Source organism: Macadamia integrifolia, unplaced genomic scaffold (assembly GCF_013358625.1).
Source record: "Macadamia integrifolia cultivar HAES 741 unplaced genomic scaffold, SCU_Mint_v3 scaffold205, whole genome shotgun sequence".
Classification (NCBI taxonomy): domain Eukaryota; kingdom Viridiplantae; phylum Streptophyta; class Magnoliopsida; order Proteales; family Proteaceae; genus Macadamia; species Macadamia integrifolia.
The window spans coordinates 100,846-112,895 of NW_024868480.1; the positions used below are offsets into that span (position 1 = coordinate 100,846).

The 12,050-nt window shown below is 37.1% G+C and overlaps 1 protein-coding gene across 1 annotated transcript; it reads right to left on the bottom strand.

The window, feature by feature from the left end:
- Positions 1 to 1,602: 1,602 nt before the first annotated feature.
- On the bottom strand, positions 1,603 to 3,728 carry LOC122065556 (thaumatin-like protein 1b). Its single transcript, XM_042629372.1, has 2 exons — positions 3,609 to 3,728; positions 1,603 to 2,442 (listed from the first exon to the last, which is right to left on the bottom strand). The coding sequence occupies exons 1-2, from the start codon at positions 3,655 to 3,657 to the stop codon at positions 1,763 to 1,765; spliced, it is 729 nt and encodes a 242-aa protein (XP_042485306.1). The 5' UTR covers positions 3,658 to 3,728; the 3' UTR covers positions 1,603 to 1,762.
- Between the last annotated feature and the right edge of the window lie 8,322 nt (positions 3,729 to 12,050).

The following is a 12,050-nucleotide window of genomic DNA, read 5'->3' on the forward strand; positions in this document are numbered from 1 at the left end:
ACTTACTGTTGGTGTATGATCTCTTGTATTCCGTTACAGTTTAATCCAGGGAGTACTGGTGCAGCACCTAGACTGGCAGGACGACAGTCCCGCTAACCAATTAGCGGGCCATGGGGGTTGTAAGGGGGCAGGAGGCTCCCCTGCATAGCCGGGGGTGTAGGGGGGCGCAGCCCCCCACTCAAATTTTTTATTTGAGGGCAATTGTAGTTTAATCCGGACTAGGGTTTTTTTCGCTATATATTTGTAGCGAGTGTTTCTTTCTCTATAATGCAAGCAATATTGAGAGGTGTGAGGACGAGCGCTGTAACCGTATTCTCCATTGATAGTGAAGCAGGATCTCATCTCACCGGGGACGTAGGCAACCTTGCCGAACCTTGTAAAATCCGTGTGCATTGTTTGATTTGTTTTTCCATTATCTTCTGCATTGTTTTAGGGTTGCGTTTCTACACTTACAGCCTTACAGGCATCGTATTTTCACGTTTTCACTTTTAGGTCTCCTCCTTCCATAGTGAGTAGTTACCGATTTACAATGGGGATTTGGAACCCAGGTTTCCCAAAAAGAATCGGTGATCTGCTGATTCCGACTCCGATTCAGATAGGCTCGGAATCGGCTCAAGAATTCTAAAACCGGTGTCCAAGTGTAAGCTGCAGTCCCAGACAGAACCATTTCTCTATAATATATTATGGGATAAAGAATGCTAACCGATTGTGTTCCCCATGCCCAAATACAAGAGAAATAAGGTCTATACTCTCTCTCTCTCTCTCTCTCTCCTTCAAAATGAAAGATTAAGACATCTTTCACATGATTAGAACAAAGAGAGATAAGACACATGAGCATGCTGGCATAGGCCACACCTCCGCATATGCTCTGCTTTGAGGTGTTTCACATGAGATTAGAGCCATCAGCCTCACTAGGCTCATTCAAAGTAAGTTAGTGGGTTGTCACAATCAAGTCAAGACCTGGTGGGCTGTGACTGGGTTCTCTCTGCCTCTCTCTCTGTGAAATGAATCCCTGCCTTTCCTATATGATCCCTAATCCTGTGCACCCCACTCGTGCCGCCCACTGATTTATCATATGCAGGCATAGCTGTGACTGGGTTCTCTCTGCCTCTCTCTCTGTGAAATGAATCCCTGCCTTTCCTATATGATCCCTAGTCCTGTGCACCCCACTCGTGCCGCCCGTTGATTTATCATATGCGGGCGGTGTGCCAATCCCTTTTTCATTCCTTCATTTGACGAGAAAAAGTAACAGAGATTAACAAATAGTGGAGAATAATTTCTTGCTATAATTGGGATAATGCTCTTTGATGGGAGGAGCAAAATTATAAATTGAGGTTTCCCTCTCTCACTAGACTTTCTGGCTCAATGTCCATAGCTAATTAATAGCTGATTCCTGGACTTGGGAGAGACAGGAAGATCACCACCAAAACCTTAGTTCTACACCTTAGAGGTTTCCTCTAGCATATATATGGTGTGAGCAAGGAGAGATAATGACTGTGCAAAGAGTAACAAGTGAAAGAAAAAAGTGCATTTCTGCATCAATTCCTTCTCCAACTTGGTTTCTTTTAGCTTCTCAGAATTAGATCAATGGGCTTATGGAGATGAGTTCTTGAACTGCTTCTGCTATTTATTTGAAAAAATTTCTTACATAAACTTGATAGCGAAGAGTATCATTAATCTTCAAATAACTTCTTAGGTGCATACCATTACCAAATGAAACAAATGGAAAAACCTATTCTACTTTTCAATCAATGGTTCTACATCAAGGACAGAAAGTAATGAGGTAGTTGGCACCAGTGCAAGTAAATGTACTAGTCTTATCATCATAGGCATAACTGTAAGCTTGAGGACACTGTTTCTTGAAGATCATAGAATAATTTGTTGGTTTGCAGGTTGTTGGAGATCCATAATTGCCACTGCAACAATACTTAGGGTCTTGAAATGCCTCACAAGCACTCTTACAAGCCATTGCTCTCCCATTTGCTCCATTAACACTCAACTCTGGTGGGCAAATAGAATTCACATCACCTGGACAACTAGCTGATTGGCAAGTACTGTTAGTTTCCCCAACCTGTGGTGTCACCGACATCGGCAAGTTAAAGCCATCGACGAGGCTAACATCGTAGAAATCTAGGCTGCCGTTGGTTGCTATAGTGAATTCTACTAAGGTGGCTGGTGGAATTGCACCTGCACCTTTGCAAGCAATGTCACCTGAGGCACAGTCAGCAGTGGCACACTTGAAGGAATTGTTAGTTGTGGAACAAATTGTACGACCCCAGAACCTGCCTGACCATGGGGCTTGTGCTTCTAGTGATGATGATTCTCCAGGGGAAAGCTTGAAACCTGTTGATGATAGCTGACTTGATCCTCCTCCTGTTAATGTCCCTGGCCATACTGTGTATCCACAATTGTTTTTGAATGTGAATGTGGCTTGGTGTGTACCTGCAAAACCCAACATTCATGAATGAATCCTGATTTGGTAATGAAGAAAGTTTTCCTTTATCCCGAGTGAGAGTTCATCACGCCATTCTAGGGTTTACAAATCCCTACAGGGTTTTAATTTGTCCCCGAAAATACCCTCATGCACGCCTCTGAAGCCTCACCCTGGATGGATTCTTGGCTTAAGGAAAACTGGATCCTTTGCTAATATCAATATCCATTTTGAACAAAGAAGAACGTAATTTGTATAATTTAATTGGATCAGAAGAATTCAATGAGTTGACTCGGAGATCTAACAAGTTGGCTGAGTTTCTAATTCTTACTAACATGATTTGATTTCAAGGAATTCAGTAACAACTGTGAATACAGTAAATTCTAGAGAAAATTTGCCCCTGTCGTATCTAGGGAGGGCCATAATGTATGTAGTATAATCCTTATTTCAAGGAGAGGGTGTTTCTTGAATGGAATCCGTAATTATTAGGTCCCAATAAAGCAATCTTACTCTTATGTTGTGTTTAGAAATAAATAAAAAATATAAAACAATCAAAATCGACCTAAAATTACCCTAATCCTGGATTTTGGAATAGGATTGGACAATCCAGATAGACTAGAATCAGGATTGGTCTCAGCTGATCTGGTCAATCGGATCCCAATTTTTAAAACCCTGAAAAATAGTCAGTAAAGAATTACATAAAAATCATTACTTTATTTTAACAATTCTCAAACCTAAGAAATAAAGGACAAAGATATTCTAATAAGCATATGTCAAGGAATAGTGAGGAGTTGGTTTTATAAAATATTGCATCAAAATTTTTTTGGTGAAAATTTATCCACATAACACAAATTCTAGAGTGTTTATTTTATGGCAAAAAAGAAGCAACTTAACCTAGTTGATCAATCCAATAATCAAGATTATGGCTATAAGTCATTGTTTATATGGATTATGGATGTGAGGGTCATCAAACAACCCTACATTAATCAAGCAGGTTTGAGTTAAACCCACAAAAGCCATTGTTGTTGGCTTGCTATGAAAAGAGAGAGAGAGAGAGAGAGAGAGAGAGAGAGAGAGAGAGAGAACCCTTTAAAGAACTGATCTCCATAAGGCTTAATTAGCAGTTTAGAGAGAGAAAGGAAACACAAGAAATTAAAAGAAGATACATATGATATACCTGAAACGAGGAGGGCCAAGAGAAGGGTGAGGAGTCCTATTGCAGCCATGGCTGTATCAAATATCAATATGCTTGAAAGTGAACGGTTTCTACACTAACTGCAGGAAAGGGTACTTATAAATAGGTATCACGAGTTGGGTTTTTTGTTTTTTGGGTAATCATTATAATGAGTTGATTAATTTGGGAAGAAGAGAAACGAATACGTGGAGAGGATCTTCTTACGTCAGCCTACTTTAAATGCCAAAAACTGCCATGTACAGATCCTCTTTACGTAACTTCTTATTTATTTTATTTTATTTAAGAAATTGTCCAAGGACACTTTACTCACGCATGCCACTTGGGTAACATGGAGGGAGAGGGAGAGGGAGAGGGAGAGGGAGAGGGAGAGGCCGGGGAGAGAAGCATTCACACACCCATGTGATAGGAGATGATCTGACCTCTCTTCAAGCCGGAAGCTGCATCTTGTGGTGTTGGATCCACCTTCTATACATAAGTTGAACATATGCTTCATGTACTAACAGCTGTACCTTTTGATTCCATAAATACCCCTTTTTACCACCCCTTTGACTGATAATAAATGGGAAAACTGTTGACACATGAAGGGTATGTCCGTACGTGTAAGGGATCTCAATCATGGTCTTAAAAATCTTGACCGGGGAAATCTGTATTGATTTGCTAGTAAGGTGGTATAAAGGGAAAGTGGTTCAAAAACACCCGTCTAAAAAAAAGGGAGTAAATTCTTCTGATCCCAACTGATATTGGTGATGGATCTGATCTGTATCAATATTAGTTGAGATCGATCCTAAGTTATAAAACCTTGATTTCCAACTCTGAAAATTCAGGATTATGAGAAAGTGGCTCATTGTTATTAGAGCATCGTAGGCATGCATGCCAATAAATGGGTGGAGATTCAAAATTTAAAACATAGTTAATCGAGATGATGATCTCTCTATCTAATGGTCAAAATAGCAACATCATCTATCCACGTGGTAAAGCACCTACAACAAAGCATGTAGAAAAGATTCCTACTCAGTTTCTTTTTTTTTTTTTTTCTTTTTTTAAATTTATTTTGGATAAATACCCAGTTTCCTCCTTCGTAAGAAATTAATGCTTCTAATGATCATTGACGTGGAATTTCTTGACATTATCTCATATAATTTCTTTTGTAATAAAAAAAAGCTATATATACTGTGTTTGTCTGTAAGGAGAATTAAAGGTAAGAGAAGTAAAAATTTCAAATTTAAAATAGTAACTTTTGTAATCATTACCCCATGTAACTATATAATTAACTCCAAATCATTCCATATTTTGTTATTAAAAATATTTTATTTTGGATTCAAATATTTTGATTTAAAAGGTAAAATAAAAATTACATGTAAAATATATCATTACTAAACATGGTAATAAATATAAGTAGTATATACGATCACATATATAATGATGACAAAAATTCCATTTTTTGATTTAAATTTTTTTTCCTTTCTTTTCCCTTTAATTTCCCTTGCAACCATTTGTAGCCATAATTATTCATTTTTATCTTCTTCGTTTGTGAAAAAATTAAAAAAGGCTTGATTTCGTCGCCATTATGATGTAGGGGCTCCATCACACAGTAGACTATACCATGTGGTTTGTTAGATTTTTTTTTTTTTTATAAAAAATAGTAAATTCCAAAGGTCCTTGTTCACATGTTAAGTTTAAAAGCAAATAAAATTTAGTCAAATGAAAAAATAAAATATCATAAAATCTTGAAATACCAAAGGATACACGCTGACACATTAACTACCAAAAGGCCCAAAAAAATTAAAAAAAATTAAAAAAAAGGGGAAAATAAATGAACAGGTTTGAGGTGTATGCATTTTTATACATCATAAAATTCATGGGATGAGATTTTTTGGAAGCCTTTTCGCCATGTCCCAGTTGGATGTGTCAAAATTTATGGACAAGTAAACCTCAAGTTCTTTGAAAAAATATAGGTTGAAATTTGATAGATGGTCAATTTGGCTCATTTCAGAATCGAAAATTTCTTTTGATCTAATGGGGACTCAAGCTTTGTTCCTCTAGTGAATTGGAAGACCACTTGTCAACCTAAAAAGAAAGTGAGCTCACTGACAAACAATATGCTCTAATGAATCAAGCTCTTCTGGCAAAAAAGTGTTGGGAGCTCTTAAATCAAAATTCTTCTCTTTGGGGTAGAGTAATAAAAGACAATTATTTTCCTAACACTAGTTTTATCCATGCATCCTGGCCCCATAATGCCTGTTGGGGATGGAAATCCATATTTGATGTTAGAACATTATCACTCAAGGGTCACTTTATTCAAGTTGGGAATGGTCGGAGTATTCATTTATGGACAGAAAATTGGATCCTGGGAATTTGTCCATCAGCTGAAAAACCTCATTCTTGGAAGCCGGAAATTATTTTTCACTTGTGGCCACCAGATGTTGCTTTGCGTACATTGTCTATTATATATTTCATGAATTATTGAATGCGGTGAATTTCAAGGATGTGTTTGTCTCTTATATTCTTAAACCTATTACAAATTATGGGTATCATAGTAACAGGCTTGCCTTTTGTTTTGCTATGGATATATTTCATTTCAGCACAGTCAACTACTAATTCTCGAAGAATTTTCATTCATATTTCATGGATTCCTCCCATAGACCCCATTCGTCAAGTTTAATGTGGATGGTGCTAGTTTGAGAAATCCCAGTGTGACGCCATTGGAGGTGTTTATCAGGATTCATCAGGTCAGTTTCTTTGTGTTTCACAAGAGGAATTGGAAATTCCGGTGCTATCGTGGCTGAAACCTGTGCTGTAAGACAAGCTCTTTTATTTGTTGATGTTAGAGGGTAGCAATATCTCCTTATTGAAACTGATTACTTGTTAGTTATTCAAATTTTGAATCACTCTATATACTCTATTCCATGGAGGATCTCAATGATTATTATTGTTCATTGCTTCTCTCTTCTTCAATGCTTCGATCAAGTCATTTTTCAGCATACATTCAGAGAGGTTAATCAGGTGGCTGATTACCTTGCTTCCATGGGTGGATCGCATCAAAATTTTGTTTCATGAAACAATTATCCCCCTCCTGGCATTTCCCTTTTATTGTACTCGGATGCTTGTGGAACTTTGTTCCCTCGCTAATTTTAATATAGTTCTTCTTTTTACCAAAAAAAAAAAAAAAATTTGGATCCCTAAGTATCTAATAGCTATAATTGTCATGTCATCTTTACATATTTCACAAATGAGTTGTATCATCAAAAAATTCTTCTTCACAAACTTTACGCCATAAATTTTATAATAAAAGCAATCAATATATTGAGGCAAACACCAATATCTTCTATTCACTCATAGAATCTCCCTACCAAAATCTAAGCTCATATTTTCTCTCTAAATCTAGTTGATTAATTTCTTACTTTCCTATTTAATCATGAATTTTTTTTTTTTTTTTTTTGGATGAATGTCATGTTTAATCATGAATTATCTCTTCCTACTATAAATATCCCTCAATTACCCATTGAAATCGTATTTTTCCATTGAATTTGATTGATATCGTATTTTCATATTTAAGTGAAAATCTCTCTCTCTCTCTCTCTCTCTCATAGGGTTTGTTTGTGTTCTACTGGATTGAACCGTCTAAAGATCCATATGGAAACAAAAAAAATTGTGTTGACAATCTAGCTCATTTAGATAGTCATCCACATCCTACGTGGAGCCTTTAAATGTTTCAGAAATTTTTTTTTTAAATAAAAAAAAAAAAAAAGGGAAGCTTCTCCCTAAGAAAAACTCATTTAAATAGCTTGCTCGGATAAGCTTATCAGAGGCACTTTCTCATCATGCCCCGTAGGATGAATGATATAATGTAACTTTAATCATTTGATCAAGAGGACACATTGATTTCATAAGTCAAATTTTAAAGCATAATGCAATCAAATATCTTTTCATGTATTGATAATTTGACATTATCCATTGATATATCCATACATATCTATTGACACTACAACGACTGATGTGTGTTTCCTAATTTAAAATATTTCAGAACTCATTTTGCCATTTGGAAAACACCGTCTAAGATCAAATCTAATATTTGTGACCCCTTGAGCATGGTTTGTGATCAGATATGGAGATACTATCGAACATTTGTACCCTACAAAATATATTGACCATAAGCTATTTTAACCATTATACCCCACGTCCATACCATGCACTATTCCGGTATGGGCCAAATATCAATAACCATGCCCTTGAGAAAGGCCACACCTGGGATTTAAAATTTCGATCTCTATCGAATTATAACAACCATATTGTATTGATATCAGTGAGTATCGATATGTATCATATCAGCATCTTTCAAAAGATTACTATATAATAGGTTTAAAGTATCGATCTATGTCATATCAGCCATATTATATCTTTATTGATATCGATATAATACTGTAAACCATTGCCCACACCTAGCAGTGGGATGAAGATTTGTACCCAACCAACCTTTATAGCAAAAGTCAGAAAATTCAAAACAAAGTGGAATTGAGACTTAATGATGACCATTGACTGAAGAGATTCCTCTTCAATGTGAGTCCAGCTGATATTATCTCATGACAGGAATCACCAATGAAGCATAGCTTCCTCAGCAGCTGCTTATGGGAGTGAAGCATATGAAAAAGAAAGGCTGGCAACATAGAGACATCTGGACCGATTCTATTGCTCTACAAATTTTTTGATTCACCATAGGACTTGCACATGAGCTATATGTGAAATACCTTTTTTTGGATATTCAGAATTTTCTGATAAACTTCAATCTCAAACCCCCTGATAATGTAATTAGTTTCTTACAACAGTTGCCTTTTTGGGTTCTCACAAGGAGAACCCCCCCCCCCCAAAATAATGATGTACATTTTCTTTTCTGCCTTGAATGATATTTTTCTTTTCAAAAAAAAAAAAAAGGGGGGGGTGGGGGTGGGAAATTTAACATCCATTCTTCCACCCATTTACTGTCAAAACAGAGAAAGCAAGTAGGAACAGAATTTGAAGAGATCACTTTCGAATTTGCACTGATTTCAGAGTATTGGAAAACAATAGGAAAATGAAACATGACAATTCAAATAACAGGCATCACAACTTCTTCACCAGTCTCATGGTGAAACGTACTGAGTGTGGCTGATTCAGCCAATCATTCTTTTCTGAGGTCACAAAAGATCAATCTTCATCAGAGGAATTATCCAGCGGAAACCCATGCATGTCATCTGTCATGGCTGTCTCCTGGATATGGTTGCAAAAGAAAGTATATAAATCAATTAACAAGGGTAAAAAAAAAAAAAAATCGAAGCCACAAAATTAAGCAAACCATGAATTATATGTTCCTACCGGCATTTTATCCCAGTCTTTTAATTTTGAACTAGTTAGCATATACTCGTCACGCAATGGAGCCCATGCAGGTGCTTCATCTGCCTCTGGCCCTTTATGTTTGGTATCCTGCATAAAGTAAAACCATGAATCATGGTGCTCAAAAGCGTTTCTTTTATGATAAGCAAAGATCTTTGACAAGGTTACTGAAGCAAATAAATCAGCTGTATTAGAAATAAGCTTGGTTTGGGTTCTATACATGTTGGGCCTTTGGTCTGGGTTTTCTTTTTGTAATTAAAACAATAAATACAAAACAAGTAGGTCTACAAGAAAAGTAGGTGTAAAACCAAGTCAACCCTACATGTTTTGTAATTTTTTTTCTTTCCCAGTAGATCTAGAAAATCTTCCCCGTATTTAATGGGTACATCTGTTTGTAACCAAGCAGCTTACGAATAGAAGTTGTAAGTTGTAATCAGACTTCATATGCCCTCAGCACAATTCACTTGTAAAATGAGTAATGACGTAATTTCACATGCAACAATGTAAGTGATGACTAAGATCCCTTGGGTTAAAGGGTAGAGAGGGAACTTATACATCGCACCCAACCATTCTATTCGATCGTCCAATTTTGCCCCATTGCCGAGTGCTGGCTGATTTCTAAAAAGGGGTTGAATCAAGGTGGCAGACAGCTCAAGCCATTGATTTTCCTATTTCTAATCAAGCTGCAGGAAGTAAAAGCAAATGCAGAAAATGAAGAACCTTTCTTTCTCCTCTTTTTTACCTTTTGCCTTCTTTTTTTTCTTTTTTTTTTTGGGTGGTGGGGGGGGGGGGGTTTGCTTGGAAAAGGATTCCTACCTTGGCGCTAGTAGTGTGTGATTGGGTCTTCCGAAGATCCGAGAAGAAGGCATCTTTCCTTCGCTTCCCCAGTGCTGTCAGAGTCAACAACATATTCACCAAATTAGCTTAAAATACACATAATATGTACAACCAAGAAAAACAACTGGTGGGAAAATGGCACCACCCCAACATAAACATACTTCTGCCGTTTGGCGGAAATGTAATAATAATTTTTTTTATTTTTTTTTTGGGGTGGGGGTGGTGGGTGTTTCCTATTTTAGTGGAAATGCTACCATGATCTTCTATCTTTAAGGTCTTAGGAAAACTAATGGGTCTCAACCATTATCTACTGCCTGCAAGGAATTCAAATGTTGCAAGGTTGATACTTTAATGCCAAAGTGGAAACAAAATTAAGTGAAGGAAATTTTCCCATTCATTTTCCACTTCCTCAGGGTTATCCATGTGGCATGTTGTTTTCCCTTATCCTTTCAAGGTACCAAAGGCCCATTTTGCTAGTGGCCCGTGCATATAATGATAATATACTAACGGTTTGCTGTTTAATATATAGAGCACATAAAATCCCAAATTAATGCTTCATGTTCTGATCTTCTTTTCAACAGTGGTACACCCAATTTTTATGTGGAGTTCAGAATGTGTAGTAACAGCGTCTGAGTTTTGTGATACTTGCTTTGGTCATTTTGGTGGACAAACTCTCTTTGAAATTTTAATTCAACATTTCTTCTCAATTATCACTTTCTTCATATTGGATGCTTCAACCCCATGGCTCAGCAACTTGATCTTGTGGCCTCCGGCATTGGCAACCTTGCCCAGAAACCTGATATTACCCCAGGCTGCTTGATTCTTCACTTAAGACACAATGAAATCAGGCAATAATGTCTTCAAGGTCGAGGACTATCAAAACAGAGTCCAAAAACAAATCAATTCTTCTACCACAAACTCCCCACGCTTCGTTCTCCCTTCCACGACTTTTAGCTCAAATCATGATCCCAACAACATGCAACGTATTGTCAATTTCATACACTCATACCAATCAATTCAAAATGGACTATAAATTTCCACTACATGTCCAAAACAAAACCCCCCACCACACATCATCCATTGGAAAGTCCATCTCTCACTCTCCCCCAGGCCCCAACCTTCAAACACAAAAACCACTACTGAACCAACACCTGGTTCTCTGTAACATTGAAATTTAAGGAACTTGCCCCCATTCCCTCCTTTCCCCTAATGCAACCTAGGGTTACAACACCCTAATTAGTTAGGTAGCTCTAAGCCCACTACGAGTGATTAAAACTCAAAACTAATTGGTGCAGTGGAAAATTTGTAGTTTCGGAACAGTTTACGACCCGTGAGCATGGGTTTTTTGCGCACCACAGCTCACCAATTGCGCTAGGCAATTGTTGTTATCTAGGACCATTTCGACAAGAGCACAGAAAGGATTGAAAAGTAAATAACATTTTGAAGGGGAGGACATTCTTAAATTTAAAATAAATATAGGATCAATAAAAAAAAGTTTAAACAGGAAGATTTTTAATATAATACGAGCAGAATCTGTCCGTTTGTAATAAGCAGAATTTTTCCTCTGTAACTTCACCACAGTAACAAACCTGCAGTGAGTATGCCTGATAACAGGTGAGACAATTCTTCCAACTGAAGTCAAAATGACCAGAAATTGTAGGTGGGGTTCACTAACTCCAAGACATGCTGGTTCAAACCCACAAAATCCAGAATAACAAGTAGTCAAGTAATATTTAGTTACTCAAATTGAACCTGGCGGAAATTACACAGGATGTCACCCACAAAGGAAGTATCCGTATGCAAAATTCAGGATCTGCTCTGTTTGTTTCAGTGTAAAAGAGTCAGTAAAACATATTTTATCGTAAAATTGGATTTTTCAGCATTTGTTTTGTGATTTGAAAAATGTTCATGAGAGAAAATTTTACCAAAACTTATGCATTTACGAGAAAAAAACATGACAATTTTTACGCATAAAATGGGTGTAAAACAGCCCATAAAACATTTTGAGTGATTGCTCGACAGTTTTGAGAGATCGAGCAAGGGCGGCTTTGTTGGCGTCCTTGATCCAAAACTACATCTTCTCTTCTTCTTCTTTGTCCTCCTCCTCTTTGGCAATTTTCCTCTCATCTCTGCTACCATTGCCTTTGCTCTCGTACAATTCACAAAATTATTCACCACTTGGTATACATACTTCTGGGATCGATCAACACTGAACTCTGG

Excerpts from the sequence above, each read along its gene's own strand:
- LOC122065556 (XM_042629372.1), bottom strand. The coding sequence starts at position 3,657 with ATGGCTGCAATAGGACTCCTCACCCTTCTCTTGGCCCTCCTCGTTTCA. Across the intron at positions 2,443-3,608 it reads CTTGGCCCTCCTCGTTTCAG|GTACACACCAAGCCACATTC; the intron begins GTATATCATATG and ends TGGGTTTTGCAG.